The following is a 20,608-nucleotide window of genomic DNA, read 5'->3' on the forward strand; positions in this document are numbered from 1 at the left end:
AAAAATTCTAATCGGGTATATTTTTTTGGAATCTTATCAACAAAAATACTGAACTTTTTTTTAAGTGTTACGCCCAGCTCAGACGCTAAACTTCGTATTTTTTTTTATTTCATTCAGTTTTATTTTATTATTAAAATTTTAGTAGGTGACCAAATTTTACTTTCAAATAAGTTTAGATTGATAAGACATATTGTAATTTTGAGTATGCTTTAAAAGAAGCCGAGGTTCACGGAGAGAAATGTATCGTCAATACTCCTATTGCGATAAAAAAGTTTAGTAAATATTACTTTGCTATCTAGTACTAAGTCCACGAAAAAAATATGCATCTGAAATTTTACTATATTGTATGGTGAGATTTACGTTACGGATAGGAAGGGCTCCTGTGTTGTCAAGAGATTATTTTCAAGTAAAGATTATTTTGCTTTATGTAGATTTACCTTCCCTGCATGAGAGTAGTTCCCTAAACAGCACAGTAAGAATTACTGTGCTGAGTAGCTGCTGTCTCTCTCCCGTGACGCAAGCGCTGCTAAGCAGTCATAAGTCGTAGCTATGGTGGTGAATTACTCAAGACATTTCTTCGACGATACCCCCCACTTTTTGAAAATTATTAGTGATCATGAATTTTTATAGCTATTTTAGAAACTTTATTTATAAATTAAAAAAAAAATTCGAGCAATAATTTAAAAAATAAAAACGTAATTATAAATTTGCCAGGATATATATTGTGAAAAAATTACTTATAGTTTTTTTACGGTATCTGTTTTACAAAATTCGTTAAATGTATTTCGGTAAAATCTCCATGTCAAGTAATAAGTCGAAATGTCAAATTTTTAAGGCTACAATTTTTTTATTAAATTTCGTGAAACAGGTGATTCGAAATAACTGTGAGTTATTTTTTTTAAATCTATGTATCCTGACGAGATTGTAAATATCTTGCCTTTTTTTTTAATTAATGTTTTAATTTCTTAGTTAAAATTAATACAGTTATTAGGTTACGAGTATTATGATTTATTACTCAATAAAATAAAACTTACAACTTATCGCAACGGACACGGATACTTTTTTAAATGTTCATTAGAGTGTCTCAAAAAATCGACTTTTTTTTTTTTTCTTGAAGAACATTGAAAAATCGACAGAGTATCTCTAGACAAAGACCCTGTTAAAATATGAGACCTTAATATTAATATTTAAAGGTGGCGATTCACGATTTTCTATTTTTCATTTAAATAACATGGGAAAAAAAAAATTTAATTTTGGAATTTTATACCTCGGCGATGGCTTATTGAACAGATAAGTTCAGGATATGTTTTTGTAGGGAATTGAACGCTCTACAAAAAAAGTATCTTATCATTTTTTGATAAATCCATCTGTTCAAAAGTTATTGGAGCTCGAAGTCAAGTTAGAGTAAATTTCGAGATCTTTTTACTTTTCCGGCGAAACTATGGGACTTATCATAAAATATCATGAAATCTTTTTTGTAGACAATTTCGTTTTCTACAAATTATTATTTATAAATTTTTTTTAAATTCTGCATTGTTTTCTAGTTATTTCCATTTTAATGCCAAGTTCTTAAAATCGATCAGAACACTACTTTTTTAGGAGCTTGGCATTAAAATGGAAATCACTAGAAAACAATGCAGAATTTGAAAAAAATTTATAAATAATAATTTGTAGGAAATAAAATTGTCTACAAAAAAGACCATATGACATTTTATGATAAGTCCGATAGTTTCGCCGGAAAAGTAAAAAGATCTCGAAATTTACTCTAACTTTACTTCGAGCTCCAATAACTTTTGAACAGATGGATTTATCAAGAAATGATAAGAGTCTTTTTTTGTAGAGCGTTCGATTCCCTACAAAAATATATCCTGAACTTATCTGTTTAATAAGCCATCGCCGAGGTATAAAATTCCAAAATTAAAATTTTTTTTTTCCCATGTTATTTAAATGAAAAATAGAAAATCGTGAATCGTCACCTTTAAATATTAATATTAAGGTCTCATATTTTAACAGGATCTTTGTCTAGAGATACTCTGTCGATTTTTCAATGTTCTTCGAGAAAAAAAAAAAAAAGTCGATTTTTTGAGACACTCTAATGTTCATATTTTCTAGAGCAGCACAGTAATATTTACTGTGCTCGTACAGACGTTTTCACAGTACATTCGAAATGCCATCAAACACAAATTTTCATTACTATACCGCATAGAAATTATTACTAGGCCATCATTACTAGGCACACAAATTACATCAAATTCATAAAATTAATAAACTAACAGACTGTAATATCTTGGTCCATTAAAGAATGGAACATCTATAAGCTCACCGCAGGTACAGACCCACTGCAGGTACAGTAATAACTTTCATTTTTTTCAACAATAACATCCTTCACGAAATGGTTAGGACATAACCTCGATGATTTCGAATATCGAAAATTTACATTTATAGTCTTATCCCAAAGAGCCCGACGTTTTCCATCAATGGGAAAAGCGGAAGTTGCTTTTCCTTTACAAAAAGGAACACAACACTTACCCATATTCTATATAATTTTTTAATTATTCTAATATCGAATATATATGATAATCATTGGAGTGTTTAAAAAAAAATAAATTTTTTTTTGGTATTCAAAAATTAAAAGTATACCTGAAAATAAAAATTTTGGTGCCAATCCGAGCTCTTAATAATAATATTAAGGTTTGCCTCAATCAATTTGAAAAATTTTTTTATTTTTTTTTAGAATTTTCTAGCTTACAAACCTCTCAACGGATTCTTATGCGCAATGAAACTTTGTATAGGAAATTGAACGCACTACAAAAAAAAGTCTTATCATTTTGATAAATTCCACTGTTCAAAAGTTATTTAAGTTTCAAGTCAAATTTATAGTAAATTTTGAGATCTTTTCACTTTTCCGGCGAAACTATCAGTCTTATTACAAAATGTCATAGAAACTTTTTTGTAGGTAATTTTATTCCTTACAAATAATTACAAATAAAATTTTTCGAAATTCCACATTGTTTTCAATTTATTTTCATTTCAATGTCAAGGTCTTAAAAATAATCAGAAATCTTCTTTTTATAAGAACTTGACATTGAAATGGATATAACTTGAAAACAACGCAGAATTTCGAAAAACTTTATTCGTAATAATATGTAAGAAATAAAATTATCTACAAAAAAGTTCATCTAATAATTTTTGATAAGACTGATAGTTTCGCCGGAAAAATAAAAAAATTTCAAAATTTACTATAAATTTGACTTGAAGCTTAAATAACTTTTGAACAGTGGAATTTATCAAAAAATGATAAGAAACTCTTTTTTGTAGAGCGTTTAATTTTCAACAAAAAAATTTGTTGTGCATACAAATCCGTTTATTGGTTTATGAGCTGTAAAATTCTAAAAAAATTTTTTTTCCCGTGTTATTTAAATGGAAAATAGAAAAATGGATTGAGGCATACCTTAATATCATTATTAAGAGCTCGGAATGGTACCCAAATTTTTATTTTTAGTGATACTTTCAATTTTTAGATACCATTAAAAAAAAAAAGTTTTTTTTTGGAACACCCTAATAATCATGCGACACTTGTAGCTACTCCAAAACACATTTGTAACACTGACAAATATACTGTGTATTTATTATGGTCCAACATATATCTTATTTATCGAAAAAATCATATAATTGATTGTAAATTTGGAAATTTCTTGAGTTTTTTTTTTAAATCACTCTAGAACAAATTTTTCGTCTTTCAAAATTTTACATTTAAAAATGTACGCTCAACCAAATTTGCGATTATGCTGCTTTGAAGCGGAGGAGTTTAGCGAAACGGAATCTCATTTCTGAATTGCCGATACGATGCCGTCTATAACTTGAAATTCAAACTTCTTTACCATTCTATTCGGATGATAAGTATCATCCGGAATTTGGATCTTCTGAAAAATAGGCTCGACCCCAAGTTGGCTTCAGCTTTCCCAGAAAGTTGGCGATAATCTGAGGCCGCAATATGAATTTAGCTTGAAAGAGAAAGCTTCCATCAAGTTTTTGGCAATTTTTTACTCACCCAACTTATTACATTCAACTTGACGACAAGTTTCCATCAATTGTTACACATGCCAACGAGTTCCCGGAACGTTGACCTCAAATTTCAGCTGCATGTTTACGTCGAATCGTGGGCAAATTAGTTATTTGACTCGTTGGTAAAATTATCTTGGCAGGAGAATATACCTCGCATGTTTTTAGTTTCTACACCCACCCTAGGTGTTCGATGTACTAAATTTCTCCTACTTCTCTTTACTAATGCGTAGTGACGAAATTCCCGGTATAGTAGTGGAAGCGATATTTCATTATCTTTCTGGGAATTCCGAGACGAGTTTAACAATGCGGCGCTATCTTTTTTCATAGGTGACACATTATTACTTTATAACCACATCGAACCATAACAGCTGACAGCGTGTGCTATCGATATTATCTGAACTGAAAACGAGTACAAGGACTCAACATATTTTTAGTAAATTTGTAGTCATGAATCCGGAAGTGTAACTTTTATTTTTTATTCTTCAATAAAATTCGATTGGAAATACTCAGTGTGCAAAATTTAACACTTAGCAGCGGAAAGAGAACAAAAGTAATCTAGTTATTATAAGAGTTAAGGTAAGCACTATAACAATATATCTATATGAGAATTGATAGAGATTTCGAAAAATATCGATGATAGTCAATGCCAAAATTCACGGAATTTATTAAAATTCTCACTCTCTAAAAATTAATTTGGGAAATTCTCACTAATATAGATTGCAACTTATTGCGTAACTGCTAAACTGATAGTTTCCAGAGTAAATTAGTCAAATTTATTTATTGACTTACATTTGCATTAATTAAACGGGATTTAACATTCAATAGTGAAAATGAACAATTTTATTAAAAGCTGAATTACTTTCTATCAAATTAGTATTTCTAAAAATAAATTAGTAAAAGTTTACTGATTTATTTAATGAATTCATTTATCGTAATTGAATTAGTAAAAATTATTATAATTTTAATCGCAATAAAAATTAACTGAATGTACGCGCTCGTGATCTATGTTATTAAATATTTATATCATTTTCGATTCTCTCATTATGCAGCCATTTATTTTTCATTGCTGTACGCTACTGAGCAGCAGTGCTGGCATTGAAATTTCTACGAAAAAAAACTCGGTAGTTCTAATTTATTCTTGAACACCTCTAGTGCAAAGTAGAGGGTTGTTCTTTACAGTTATTTAACTATAACTTCTCGTTATGAAAATTTAAAATTTTGAAAAAAAGGGAAGTTCTTTGTTTCGGTCCGATTTTCGAAAATCAAGTATTCATCAGATCCTGACGTTTTGAGGTCTTATGAAACTATTCCAACTGTATCCGGATGTGTGTAAGCTATTTTTTGTCGTATGATACCTTTGAAACGAATCAACCGATTTGGACGTGCTTGGTAGCAATCAAAAAGGCTCATCAAGACTTAGTGGTTAAGAAAAAATGATCGTGAGCAGACCACCCCGAGTCGAAATTCAAGAACCGATTTAATCGTAACAGTTTCCAATTGCTTTGATGTTTTATTTACCGCCTAAAAAGACGCCTGTTCTGACCGTGCAAGATGAAACATAAAAATAAATACGATCAAACCAGGCCTGAGACAATAATAATAATAACAACTATCTTTAAAAGTACCTAGCCAGGGTGGGTATGAATCCCACTTAGATTAATTCTTTTTTTTTTTTAATTTTTTATTCGTTTAATAATATCTCTTTAGTAATCTGTAAGAAAATGAACTTATAAAATTTCATAGAATTTTAATTTTTTTATAAGTTTCTACACAATTTCATAAAATATTAAAAAGTTTTATGATATTTCTTATTCGAATTCGACATTTTTTTGTATTAATTTTCATAATCGTCCCCTCAATAGTACGCAATTTTTATATACTTTAGTATGAAATTTAAGAAATTCGCCAAACTATTAAAAAATTATATCATTTATGAAAACAACATTTGAACTAAAAAAATTTTTAATTTATTCTATTTATAAATCTCCCTAAAAGTACTTTATTAAATAATATATTTTACTCCGAATATGAATTATGGAGTCAACCATAATATCATGATCTGAACGTTTTTTTATAAATTATTGTTTGATACTCCAATAAATATACCATTTACTCCAATGCGATCACGCTCGTAAGTTTTAGCGCAGTGGATGGCAGCAAGGACTTAGAATCGGATGGATCTGGGTTCGAGACCAGCAGATACCAGGGATTCTTTCATCAACATCACACATACTCGGTTAATCTCAGTAAATATCCTCACCCAATAGATCCTAAAATTTGTCTAGAAAAAGTTTTATTTTTGCGATTTAAAATTATTTTCAAAAATAATTACTGCCCGTCAACTTCTAGGGAACTCTATAAAATTTATTTGGAATGTATTAAATCTTCAATTAGAAAAAAATAATTTTTCCTTGGGTTGTTATAAAATGAAAGAAAAAAAAAATTAAACAATCTATGGGCGTTTCGAACCCACGCTTGCTAGGTACTTTTAAAGATGGTTATTATTATTATTATCATTATTTTTATTATTTCAAGTCTTGTTTGATCGTAAAACAGTCAAAAGTGAACAAAACTCCAATAGTTACGATGAAACCAGGGGTACTATCGTATAGATACTAATGCAGTAGAGATCCGTTTTAATCGTGAAATATGTACCAGAAATCCTTGTAACGGGTAAAATTGGGTTTAAAAATAAAATATACGAGGAGTAATTAATTAGTTGATTAATATCGAGGAAAACGTTAAATCAATTTTATATCTCGCCAGAAACTCGGAAGTTAGACGAACCAGGATTTGGATTGAAGAAATTAGTGATTTAAAAGTATGACTAATTTTAATCCACAAGAAAATTAATTATTAGAATCATTAATTAATTATAATTGAAGGTACAAATTATAAACTACCCCTTTTTGCTCGGTTTAGCTCGCCGGAGTCCAGGGTTGAAAAGGGGTCTTTTCAGTATAGACGGTTTTTAATTAAACAGTCAACAAAACTTTATTTAAACAAGAAAAAGAAGTCCTTTCCAAAAGAAAGAAACACAGGTTTAAACAAAAAAAAAATAAACTAGGATTTATTTAAATAATTTACATTGGCTTCAAGCCCTGTTCTACTACCTCTTACAATAATTAACATCAATAATTAAACGCGGTTTTATAATGTATAATCTCGGCTATTATTATTTAAACAATTTATCACGGTTTACGCGGTCAAGTAATATACAAACACACACATACTCAAAATTTCGCGGCTACAACGCGGTTCTACCCCCTCCCGGGTGCTTCAGGGGAGTCTGGTCGACTACCCCGTCGGCCCTATACGAACTCCAATCCTAGAGGGTAAGTGGATGGTCTCCAGCAAACCCCCACCTACGTGGATAGTATCATCTACCACCCCTTGGCAGAAGGCCTTGGAGTGGGGTCCCTTAAACCTCCCGGAGAGAATAGATTTCGCTTACCTGGCCCGATCGGACTCCTGGTAAGTGAACTTCCTTATGGTTGACTGGGAATGACCTTCCTGGACAACCTCTCTGAAGACTAAGTTTTTTCTACGGGCCTATATGCGCGGTTTTATTACCATATCTGTTCGCTGTAGATATGGACGGGAATAAATTCCATCGCCCTCTATTGTTGTCAGCGAAAATATACTATTTGTAAAATTATTTTAAGTCCAGAGTGATACAGTCAAAGGAAATTGAGAAAAAATAATTTTATCGAATGTAAAACTGATTTTAAAGAAAAAGAATTCGTTTAAGACTTTAAGTAAATACTAAATACTGAGAATTTAGCCGTGCGAGCGACGGTGAACCGAGCGAATGGATAGAAAATGAAAGAATGAACGATTGAAATATTAGAGTTAATTTCAATTTCACCTATTATTTCTCGTATTTCGCCTTATTTTATATTTGTTTTCGATCTCTTGAATCTTTTAAAAGATTCATTTGAAATCTTTATCGGCGTTTTTTTTTTTCCTTTGACTTTACCTGCTCGGGACTAATTTTCGCTCGGGCGCGCATTCACATACTCATACGGTACACTCATATAATTTTATATTTCACTAAATTCATTCATCTTAAACTTAAAAGTAAATAAACACAGCCATTTTAATATGAATAAATAATAATACGTCGTTGTAGTAGGAAATAATAGTGTTTATAATAAGAAAGTAAATCCCAATAGTAATAAAATAATATAAGTACACTAAGAAAAAATTTCTCTTCGGACAATTAAATTGGTTTTCTTAAATTCTATTAAACTAAAATTTATTTGGGACAACTAAATTTTATTACGTCAATATAATCTATTTTGTCATTTTTAACAAATGATTTAATAGACTCTATTTGGTTGACATTAATATTTCTCTCTTTAAGAATATAAAATCATTTGGTACAGTTAAGAAAATATTTATTTAATGGATAACTAAACTATTTAATAGTGCCTACAAATCCAAATATTAAAGCAAAATATTATTATATTAACTCTAATAAATATTACTTAGACACAAAAAAATATATTCATTTACACGGAGAAAAAAATATTGCGCTCATCACTCAACGGTATCGTGATATTCACTCTCCTCGGTTGGGTATCCGTTGTATACGGAAAGTGCTGGTCTATTGGATCGTGATTATCACGATCCAGGCGGATCCCGAAATCATAAGATCGTTTCGCTATAGTAACGATCCGTTTTGTTATTATAACTAATTTGAGGTTAAAATAGATAAATTTATAACTTTAACTTCATTACAATTTTATTTTTAGCTGTCATTAATAATCACATATTAATAATTCTAATAAGTGCAATAAAAAATTATTATTTAATATCAAGAAATGTAAAGTAATAGAATATACGTAATTGATTGATGTAAATTTTATAGTCTTTTTTTTGTTTCAAAGATAAATTAAAAAATTAATAGATAAAAAACAGAAATTCTTGCATTAGATATATAATTAGTATTTTTTCATTGTCGTTGTGTGCGCTTTAAATAATTAATAATTTTATAAATAAACACTGTATAATTTGCAAGATATGCATTATAAAGTTTAATAATTTGGTTATGAGTGGTGGCGCTTGAGAAGTAGATCGCGATAATCACGATCCGTTTTGGTACGATATGGATACGTTAACTGACGATCACTATACATTTAAGTATATACACAATCCGTAGGATCATTATTATAAGTATCTAGTGTTTCATTCATATCGATATATATATTGTGGTAGTAGCAATACAATTTAGAACTAATCACGATACACTTGTCGCTCTCCGTTAGTGAGCGATAAACACAATATTTTTTTTTCCGTGTAGAATAAATATATATATATTTGTTCGAGGTTAATAAATATATATTTGAACCTAATGATTATTGATTTAAAAGTTATGGTGTTAGGCAGCAGCAGTGGGAGTAGTTCGGTGCTCGCCACTAGATCGCGCCCACCATTTGTGGTGTCCCTGGTAAGATACTTATTCCAGAGTTATTATATTCGCCAGCTTGAAGCATTCATGGGATGGGTTATCCGCTGAATATTTTTGATAATAATATAGGGGTATCCTGTATTACATTCTGACATTAATGTTTAATAACAATGTTTTTCCTGAACAATTTTTGTCATAGTACGAAAAAAAGTACGTGTGAAGGAAATGAATCATTTTTCTAAATTTGCATTTATTTAACTGTTAAATAAATATTCTGTCATTACAAAATGATATTTAATTATTATTAATAACTCATTCTCTATAATGATCACTCATATATTTCATTATGACTACTTTATAAGCTCTACAGGTAATCAATTTGATTTTATGCTTGCTACTTAACGCATAATTATCTTTACTGAATATTTTATAGTTTCTAATAATTTGTTTTGTTGGTGAATTATACAATATTCAGTGAAAACAACCAAATATATGATTGGCAATGGACAATCAAATCATTTTCTTATCATAACTAAAATTTAGTTGACAGGAGAAAATTTTTTTCTCAGTATAGTAATTAGTCGTCACAAATTAGAATAGCAATAAGTAAATCATAAGTATTAATAAGAATATAAGAAATAATAGTCATAATAATAAGAAATAGTATTAAGTCAATAGTTATAAGAATAGTAATAAGCAAAATAGCACATAGTATTAGAATTTAGTACTATTTTTAAGTAATTATAGTAATAACAATAATAATAGTGATAGTATAGTAAAAAGAACAAGTAGTAGTAGTTAAACGATAAGTAGTCATAGTAATAATAAAAAAAAATTAGGATAAGCAGAATCTATCACATAAAAAAAAATCACAGGTGCCCTCAATACTGGTCGGCTCGCTGCACACCATCCCACCATCACATCCTTATGGGAGTACATGAATTCTTATATGAATTTTATATGATTACGTAAGCTTTTATATAATCATATATAAACATATATGTTTATTAGGGTGATTCAAAAAAAAATTTAATTTTTTTTTTTCGCTCTTACCCCCTGAAACGTTAGTGGTTACCGAGAACAAAATCCTCCTAAAAGATGGGCTCTCTAGCTCTTCTAAGAGGTCGCTATTTTAATTTTAATTTCCCATCTAATTACCATGTTAAAATTTACTGTAATTACTCGTAAGCTGCACAATACTTTTCAAATTTATACAAAGATTTTCAATGCTGATTCCTCAAGCTTTCCAGAAACCTTGACAAGTCAAAATTATCCCTAATCGAAGCTAGCAAAATAAAAATCGAAAATTAACAATTTCATTTTGAAATACAAAATCAATACTATTCAGGTAGCTTCAATTGGCGTTTCAAATATGATAATTATGACTTGTCATAGAGTTTCGGAAAGCTTGAGGAATCAGTTTTAAAGATCTTTAGATAAATTCCAAAAATAATGAGCAGCTTACGAGTAATTACACTTTTAGTGAAAAAGTAGATTTTTGCATGCTAACCCGGGTCAAAAAATTAGATCTGTCTAAAATAAATGATGAATTTAAATATTTTTTCTTTAATTCAAGTTTATAAATCGTATTTATTTTATACAGTAATTTAATCTGTTTTTGTCCGCACTTGTCATTATCCAGGCCAATATCAGTCTTATTTTCGTATGATATTTAGTCTGTTTTAAATCACGTTTAGACTAAAAACAGACTTTATTTACTATAATTTTTAGTCTGTGTTCAATTGTTTTTAAGGACAAAAACATGACTTTTTATGAATATAAATAATAATAATAATAATTATAAATTTTTTTCTTTTAATCACCCTAATGTTTATATATATTCTATAAGAACTTTTTCTCAGATTTATATTAAATCTTATCAATTTTTACAAAATCCTTATAAAACTATATCAATTTTTGTGAGATTTTTATAAGATCATATGAACTTCTATATGATCATATTTATTATATACAAGCATAATATGAAACTTTATCGAGTATTTTTATAAAGTAATGTATAACTTTATAGAAAATTATATCAATTTTTATAAAGTCTCTCGCCATGTGGATTCCCACAGTTTTAGAGTATTTAAAAAATAGTTCGTTTCTTATAGAAAACAAAATAGGAATCTAGGCTGGGTTTTTTTATGAATTCTTTTCATAGGGTCCAGTTAAATAAAATCCGAGTTACTACTATTTTTAACTTTTCGCTAAGAAAATTGTAAATTTTAAAAAATTCAGGAAGTTATTGGTTTCGGTCCGACTTACGAAAATCGAATTTTCATTAGATGTCGACGTTTTGAGGTCCTAGGAAGCTATTCTGACTATTCCCGGATGGACGTCCGTGTGTATGTGTGTATGTATGTACGTACGTACGTACGTACGTATGTAAATACCTGTATCTTTTGAACGGATGAACCGATTTTGAACTTTCAGGTGTCATTCGACGCGGCTTGTCAATATCTTGAAGCTGTTAGAAAATTGAGCTTGATCGGTAGGGCTCGTTCAGAGATATTCCAAAAATAAAATTTTTTCAAAAATTTTTTTTTTGGATAACTTTTAATGTGCTCGATAGATTGATTCTAAAAGCAACTGGGCTTTAGAGCTAAAAAATGGTGAAAAACGTTTTTTTTCGAAAACAACAGCATACAATAGCATATTACACTACAAGGGAAGAAAGTTAAAAGCCCTGCCCTGTGTGATAAGATGCCCGAGGCGAAGCCGAGGGCATCATGACACACAGGGCAGGGCTTTTAACTATCTTCCCGTATGGTGTATACGATTTTTCTTTATACCTGATCGAAAGTACGTTTATTAATTACATTTTTGAATACTATAAACAATACAACCACGTTCTGCCTTCAGCTGAAAGGTCGGCCATGTTTTTTTTATTTGCTCCCTATTGACGCGCCTCGTTCGGACATACATAAAACTTTAATTTTTTTCTGTCTCTCTTTTTTTTTTTTTGTTGCGTTTTTGATGCCTGCCCTGTGACATTTGAAAGCACGAGCGAAGCGAGTGCGTCTGGTCGGCGGGGGCGGGCATCAAAAACAAAACAAAAAAAAGACATAATTATACTTATAAAAAATAAAAAATAAAAAATAATTTTTTTTTTTCGAAAGAAATAAATTTATGCCTATGAACAATTTTTTTTTTCCTGCCAATAAAAAATATATAAATAAATATATAAACTTTCAATAATTAACCTCGCCTCTGCATCAAAATCTTTTATCACCTCATTCTCGTCCATAGAGTCATCAGAAGATACTTTTTCAGTCATTTTATTATTGCAAGTACACTGTTTACTTAAAATATCACAAACAACGAGACACAGAAACACTGACGTATATATAAATAAAGCAACGGTCTATGATGTTATCGTCAAAAATTTTATTGATAAAGTGGTAGACGTTTAGTAGATGGCAGCAGCCGGCTGTTTCCGTAGGCACGAAAAAATTTTTTGCTCCCGGCGATATAAGTGGGGCGCGTGTAACTCCACCTGGAGAGGGAAATAAGACTTTAGGCCTCAAAATTAGGGAGGGAAGTGCGTACTTTCGACTAAGGGATAAAGAAAAAGTATTTTCGAACTCGAAGAGCTCGAGAATGTATTCACGATAATGTTTTCAAGGTTCTTGTGCTTCAAAACAGCGGGAAGTTTAAGGGCTGGCCCGCAGGGTTAACTGATAGACCGATTTTTTTCTATGGAAATGATAAAACGTTAAAGTTATATAAAATTTTTTTCCAGGCAGATTAACACAATGGCTACATTCCAGAATACAAATAAAGATTTTGGATATGATGAAGTTCGAGAAAAAATACTTGCAGGTGGGATGGACGTTAACACACAATATCCGGGAATCTCTGATTACGATCCACCAATTCTTGAAATATCGATTAATGAACGAGACACCGAGCTATTCGATTATCTTCTTCAGCACGACGTGGAAGTTAATAGAATTATACCATTTCGTAACCAAGCAATTTATTTAGCAGTCAACTTCGCCGACATAGAGTACACTGTGAAATTACTTAGTGCAGGTGCCATTTGTTCCCCCGTACAAGATCAACATGGAGATACATTTGACGCTAATAATCTATTACAACTAGCTATTGATAGAAATAATAAAGAAATGGTCAAATTATTATTAGAAAAACTCGACAAATATATCGATTCTTTCAATAAAATCGAAGCTTTTCAGTTTGCTACTGATTACAATGATCCTGAATTATCATTTGATCAGATTCCGTTTGCTTCATTAGTAGCTGCTGTGGAACAAAACAAAATAGAAGTATTTAAAAAAAATGGCTTCACAAAACGCTGTTCGTCTTGAGTCTTTACTCCAAGTCACCATTGAGTATAATAGGTACGAATTCGCTGAGTATTTGATTAATATTGGTGCTGAAGTCAATTATAGTTTAAACGATTGGCCTTTACATATGGCCATTGAAAAAGAAAATATACCGATAATTGAATTATTGATAAGAAAAGGAGCTGATACGGATGTACTTCCGGCAATTGGGAAGGCTGCTTTGGAAATTGCTTGTGATAAGAAGAATATTAAAATCATTGAGATATTGATTGCTGCAGGTGATGATGAAATTAAAAAATTTGATATTAATAACTCACTTCATTGTGCAGTTATTCAAAATAATTATGATAGAATCGAAAACCTAGTCAAAAATGGAGCGGATATTAACAACACTGTATATTTCTATAATACACCTTTAATTTTAGCCATAGAAGACGGCAATAAACCAGTGGTAGAATTATTAATTAAGAATGGAGCTGATGTTAATTTTGTCACTGAATATGGAAAATCTGCGATTGTTGTGGCCTTTCAAAACAATTTTTCAGAATTAGTTGAAATATTAATGGACGCAGGAGTTGATATCAATTATGACTCTGGACCACGAGCCCCGTTGAACCGAGCAATTCATACAAATAACTATGAATTATGTGAATATTTAATACAACGCGGTGCTAACGTTAACGGTTTTAATGTTGGAGAAAGTTCGCCATTACAGGCAGCCGCTGGAAGTGGAAACAAAAAATTGGTTGAGTTACTGATCAAAAATGGTGCAGATGTAAGCTATGTGGCCAAATATTGTAACTTAGCTTTAGAAATTGCTTGTGATTGTGATGATCTTGAAATAGTAAAAATATTAATAGACGCCGGTTCAGATGTTATTATATCGCTAGATTACTATTCCTCTTTACAATTAGCTATCACGCATGACAATCAACAATTGGCTGAGTACCTAATCAACTATTGTACTGATGCTAACATTACTTGCAATTATTCAGCGGCATTAATATATGCCATTCGAGAGTACAGAAAGGAAATGGTGGAATTACTGATGAAAAATGGTGCCAATATTGATTACACGCCAAAAAATGGGCGTTCAGCTCTTTGCTCAAGTATAAGGTACCGCAGTTCAGAAATAACAAAAATTTTAGTAAAAGCTGGCGCTGATATAAATTTACTTTCAGAAAGATGTACACCATTAAGTGAAGCTGTTAGAATAAAAGACTACAAAATGGCTGAGTACTTGATAAAAAATGGTGCTGACGTAAATGTTCATGACGGTTGTGAAACGCCATTGGCTATTGCTATTCGGAAACATCAAAACGATATCGTTAGATTATTAATTAAACATAATGCTAATGTTAATACTGCAGCAGCTAATGGACAAACAATTCTGACCTCTGCTATCCAGGAAAACAATTTTGAAATAACTGAAATGTTAATTAATGCTGGTGCTGATGTCAGTGTCACTATTAATAATGTAGGATCATTATTACATTTGGCGCTTGTCGGATCTGGACCAGAAATTATTAGACTATTGCTCGATGTTGGTGTTGATATCAATTTTGTTAACGAAAATGGTGAGACAGCAATTGATGTTTTATCAAATTCTCAAAATGCCCAGACATTAATTAAGGAACATGTTATCAAATTAAAAGCTGCTAATTTCTATCTTATCGATAAATGTTTAGATGCTGTGAAAGATGATCAATTTAACGATTTTTATGCCGAGTGCTTAGATGAAATTGATTTTTTGAAGACACAATGGTTCTCCTGGAACATGAGTTTCTATGATGTTTTACACTCGTGTGTGAATAAAATATCTCGAAGAATTAGATTCATCAGCAGAGATGATATTATTTTAGATCAAAAGTCATTACGTAGTAAATTTAAGCTGTATGGAGGAATTATTTACCATCGTGTGTTAAAAGCTGAGCCGCGTAAAAAATTGTTGGTTCGTGCTGATAAAATAATTTCTGATTTATTTGACCATTTGCTACAAGATATTAATGTACAAGATATTTTGGACTTTTTTAGTGATGCGGAACTCAAGATTTTGTGTGGTCTTAATTAATTATTAGAATTAAGAATAAAATTTATCTGTACTCCTTATGAGTCAGATTATAAATTCATGATCGCTATTTTACAAATTGTTTTTTATTCAAAGTACGTTTGTCAAGATGCATAAAATAAATATGTTTTCTAAGGATTAATAAATTCATTAATTTTTAATTTTAATTGTTTTCTTCAACGGCCTTTTACACTTTTTGCCTTTATATCGCAACTGCTTTACTTCTCTTTCTGCCTTCATTGTGCGGCTGTGACCCGACTTGTGCTTATACTGTACTGCAACATTACCGTGATGCCCCACAACCTCCCTTGTGCAATGGAGGTGTAGTGGTATAGGGAAACCACACCCGGGAAAAAAAGATTTTATATGATCTTATATAAACATATATGTTCATATACAATTTACATATGATCATATAAGAAATATATAAAAATTATATATGTAGTTATACAGCCTTTTTTTCAATAGGAATATCCTCATGAGGTCCTGATCATGAACTTGTCAGGTTTGCCCTAATAAGGCAAACCTTATATTAACCTGATAAGGTCCTTATGGTACTTCAGGTAAATCAGGAAGAAATTCTAGTCGGGAACAGCTTGAAATTTTTATATAAGATCAAAAACAGATCAATTAATTCGAATACAGACCGACTAGTCTAAATTCATTCCAGTTAGAAAAAAAGATCAAATTTTTCGACCCGGGTTGTTCCGATTGAAGATTAAAGACGATTTATGAGGATAAAAAAATTATAATCCTCATTAATCGTTTTTAATCGTAAAATAATCGATCATCATTTGAAGATTAGAGACGATTAAATGTGAAAAACCATGAGGATTATGACCATTAAAATCGATCATTGAGGACTAAATTTTTAATCGTTCTTAATTCCTACAAATCGTATTTTCCATGATTCCCGTGCTAGATAGAGATTTTTACTATTTTACTTGTTGTCATGTTACATAATCATCATTACTAGAGAGATAGTAATGAATTCTATTGTACTTTGTATTATTTACCAATTTACAAGAAATTTACCTAGTTACTATGCAGAATGTAAACATAACTATTCTTTTCTCTACGTGTGGATTCCCACAGTTTAAGGGTATAAAAAAAATAGATCAAGTTTAATCTCATAATAAACCAAATAATAATCTAGGCTGTATTTTCATATTGATTGATTAAGAGGGTCTAGTTAAATAAAATTCGACTTGATACGATTTTTTTATTTTGAAAATAATAAAATGTTAAAATAATATGAAATTTTTTTTTCAGGCACATTAACACAATGACGACATTCCAGAATACAAATAACGTTTTTGGATATAATGAAGTTCGAGATAAAATACTTGCAGGTGAAATGGACGTAAACACACAATATCCAGGAATCTCTGATTACGATCCAACAATTCTTGAAGTATCGATTAATAAAAAAGACACAGAATTATTCGATTACCTTCTCCAGCACGACGTGGAAGTGAATAGAATTATACCATATCGTAACCAAGCAATTTATTTAGCAGTCGAATTCAACAATATGGAGTTCACTGAGAAATTACTAAATGCAGGTGCCATTTGTCCCCCCATAGAAGATCAATACCAAGAAACATCCGATGCTAAGGAACTATTACAACTAGCTATTGAAAAAAATAATAAAGAAATGGTCAAATTATTATTGGAAAAACTCGATAAATATATCGATCCTATCGATAAAATCGAAGCTTTTCAGTTTGCTACTAATTACGATGATCCTGAATTATCATTTGATCATAATCCGTATGAGTCAATATTAGCTGCTGTGGGCCTAAACAAAATAGAAGTATTTAAAAGAATGGTTTCACAAAACACTGATCATCTTTGGTATTTACTTCAAGTTGCCATTGAGTATAATAGGTATGAATTTGTTGAGTATTTGATTAATATTGGTGCGGATGTCAATTCTAGTTCAAATAATCTGCCCTTACATATCGCCATTGAAAATGAAAATATACCGATAATTGAATTATTGATAAGAAAAGGAGCTAATACGGTTATACGTCCGGCATTTGGAAGGCTTCCTTTGGAAATTGCTTGTGATAAGAAAAATATTAAAATTATTGAGATATTAATTGCTGCAGGTGCTGATTCAATTATACCATTCGATATTGATAACTCACTTCATTTTGCAATTATTCAAAATAATTACGAAAGAATCGAAAACTTAGTCAAAAATGGAGCAGATATAACAAACACTGTATATTTCAAGAAAACACCATTAATTTTAGCCATCGAAGAAGGTAATAAACCAGTTGTTGAATTATTAATTAAGAATGGAGCTGATGTTAATTTGTTCACTGAATATAGAGAAACTGCGATTATTGCGGCCATTGATAACAATCATTTGGAGCTGGTTGAAATATTAATAGACGCGGGAGTTGATATTAATAATACCCCTGGACCAGTAGCCCCGTTGAAGCGAGCAATTCAGACAAATAACTATGAAATATGTGAATATTTAATACAACGCGGTGCTAATGTTAACTATGTTAATGGTAATATTGGAGATAATTCGCCATTACAGGAAGCCGCTGAAAGTGGAAACAAAGAATTGATTGAGTTACTTATCAAAAATGGCGCAGATGTGAACTATATGACCGAATATTGTTGCTTAGCTTTAGAAATCGTTAGTGGGAGTAAAGATTTTGAAATAAAAAAAATATTAATAGACGCCGGATCAGAGGTCATTATAACACTAGATCGCTGTTTCTTATTACTAGTAGCTATCACGCATGACAATCAACAATTGGCTGAGTACCTAATCAACTATTGTACTGATGCTAACATTACTTGCAATTATTCAGCAGCATTAATATATGCTGTTCAAGAGAACAGAAAGAAAATAGTGGAATTACTGATAAAAAATGGTGCCAATATTGATTACACGCCAAAATCTGACTGTTCAGCTCTTTGCTCAAGTATTAGGAACCGCAGTTCTGATATAACAGAAATTTTAGTAAATGCTGGCGCTGATGTGAATCTGCTTTCAGACAAATGTACACCATTGATTGAAGCTGTTGAAATGGAAGACTACAAAATGGCTGAGTACTTGATAGAAAATGGTGCTGACGTAAATTTTTGTGATGGTTATGAATCGCCATTAGCTATTGCTATTCGGAAACATCAAAACGATATCGTTAGATTATTAATTAAACATAATGCTAATGTTAATACTGCAGCAGCTAATGGACAAACAATTTTGGCCGCTGCTATCCAGGAAAACAATTTTGAAATAACTGAAATGTTAATTAATGCTGGTGCTGATGTCAGTGTCACTATTAATAATGTTGGATCATTATTACATTTGGCGCTTGTTGAATCTGGACCAGAAATTATTAGTCTATTGCTCGATGTTGGTGTTGATATCAATTTTGTTAACGAAAATGGTGAGACGGCAATTGATGTTTTATCAATTACTCAAAACGCCCAGACATTAATAAAGCAGCATGTTATTAAATTAAAAGCTGCTAATTTCTATCTTATCGATAAATGTTTAGATGCTGTGAAAAATCATCGATTTATCGATTTTTACGCCGAGTGTTTAGATGAAATTGATTTTTTGAAGACACAATGGTTCTCCTGGAAACTGAGTTTCTATGATGTTTTACACTCGTGTGTGAATAAAATATCTCGAAGAATTAGATTCATCAGCAGAGATGATATTATTTTAGATCAAAAGTCATTACGTAGTAAATTTAAGCTGTATGGTGGAATTATTTACTATCGTCTGCTCAAAGCTGAGCCACGTAAAAAATTGTTGGTTCGTGCTGATAAAATAATTTCTGATTTATTTGACCATTTGCTACAAGATATTTACGTACAAGATATTTTGGACTATTTTAGTGATGAGGATCTTAAGATTTTGTGTGGTCTAAATTAATCATTAGAATTAAGAATAAAATTTATCTATACTCGTTATAACTCAGATTTTAAATTCATTATCGTTCTTGAATGAATTTTTATTTATTCGAAGTACTTTTGTAAAGATGCATAAAATAAATTTATTTTCTAAGATTTAACAAAATACATTGATTTCACAACCGTAACTTCTACTGTAGTATTGCAGTAAGTACACGGAGAAAAAAATATAATCAAAATTACAATATTCAGTAAAATTTACTGGTTGGCACTTATTACATAAGAGGATATTAAAAATTACTATACGTAATGTATTTTTTTGCAAACACGATTATATTTTTCTGCTATCTGTATAGTAAATTCTACTATGTATAGATGAAATTAAAAGTTGGTCGGGATAGAATATACAAATATCACTGATCTCTATATAACGCCCATATAGAGATCAGCGGTTCCACCTCATACTCATTTGACAATCTGGTCAAGAGCCATGACGTGAAATCCTCAGATTATGACATGACGTCACGTGTCCTCAACAATCTTCCTTCAATTCTTCACTTTCTCTATTTTATCTCTGCATCAGTCAGAAATCTTCTCTTTTCCGTTCGTAGGGGCGGATTATCGACTGTTCGATTTTACGATACTCGTATTGAAAACTTTATGAACCGAACTTGTATAATTTGCTTTGTAGTATTGGTCATAATATTTTTGGTAGAAATGTTAGCTTGGGTTATCAAATATAATTTACGATAGTATATAGTAAAAAATGTTATTTGGAGAATCTGGTCCAGCGTTACAATATTATACAATAAAAATATCATGAAAATGTCTAGAATTTTTTTTCCGTGTAGGGTGTTTTAT

The 20,608-nt window shown here is 30.7% G+C and overlaps 3 protein-coding genes across 3 annotated transcripts; all 3 read left to right on the top strand.

The window, feature by feature from the left end:
- Nucleotides 1–4,363: 4,363 nt before the first annotated feature.
- LOC130674305 (putative ankyrin repeat protein RF_0381) lies at nt 4,364–19,994 on the top strand. The gene is made up of 2 exons (XM_057479599.1): nt 4,364–4,641; nt 17,129–19,994. The coding sequence occupies exon 2, from the start codon at nt 17,142–17,144 to the stop codon at nt 19,767–19,769; it is 2,628 nt and encodes an 875-aa protein (XP_057335582.1). The 5' UTR covers nt 4,364–4,641; nt 17,129–17,141; the 3' UTR covers nt 19,770–19,994.
- LOC130674244 (ankyrin repeat and SOCS box protein 3-like) lies at nt 13,916–14,678 on the top strand. Its single transcript, XM_057479514.1, has 2 exons — nt 13,916–14,563; nt 14,649–14,678. Exons 1-2 carry the CDS (start codon nt 13,916–13,918, stop codon nt 14,676–14,678), a joined length of 678 nt encoding a protein of 225 aa, XP_057335497.1.
- LOC130674311 (putative ankyrin repeat protein RF_0381) lies at nt 14,556–15,960 on the top strand. The gene has a single exon (XM_057479606.1). It carries the CDS (start codon nt 14,822–14,824, stop codon nt 15,857–15,859), a length of 1,038 nt encoding a protein of 345 aa, XP_057335589.1. The 5' UTR covers nt 14,556–14,821; the 3' UTR covers nt 15,860–15,960.
- Nucleotides 19,995–20,608: the final 614 nt, after the last annotated feature.

Source organism: Microplitis mediator, chromosome 9 (genome assembly GCF_029852145.1).
Source record: "Microplitis mediator isolate UGA2020A chromosome 9, iyMicMedi2.1, whole genome shotgun sequence".
Classification (NCBI taxonomy): domain Eukaryota; kingdom Metazoa; phylum Arthropoda; class Insecta; order Hymenoptera; family Braconidae; genus Microplitis; species Microplitis mediator.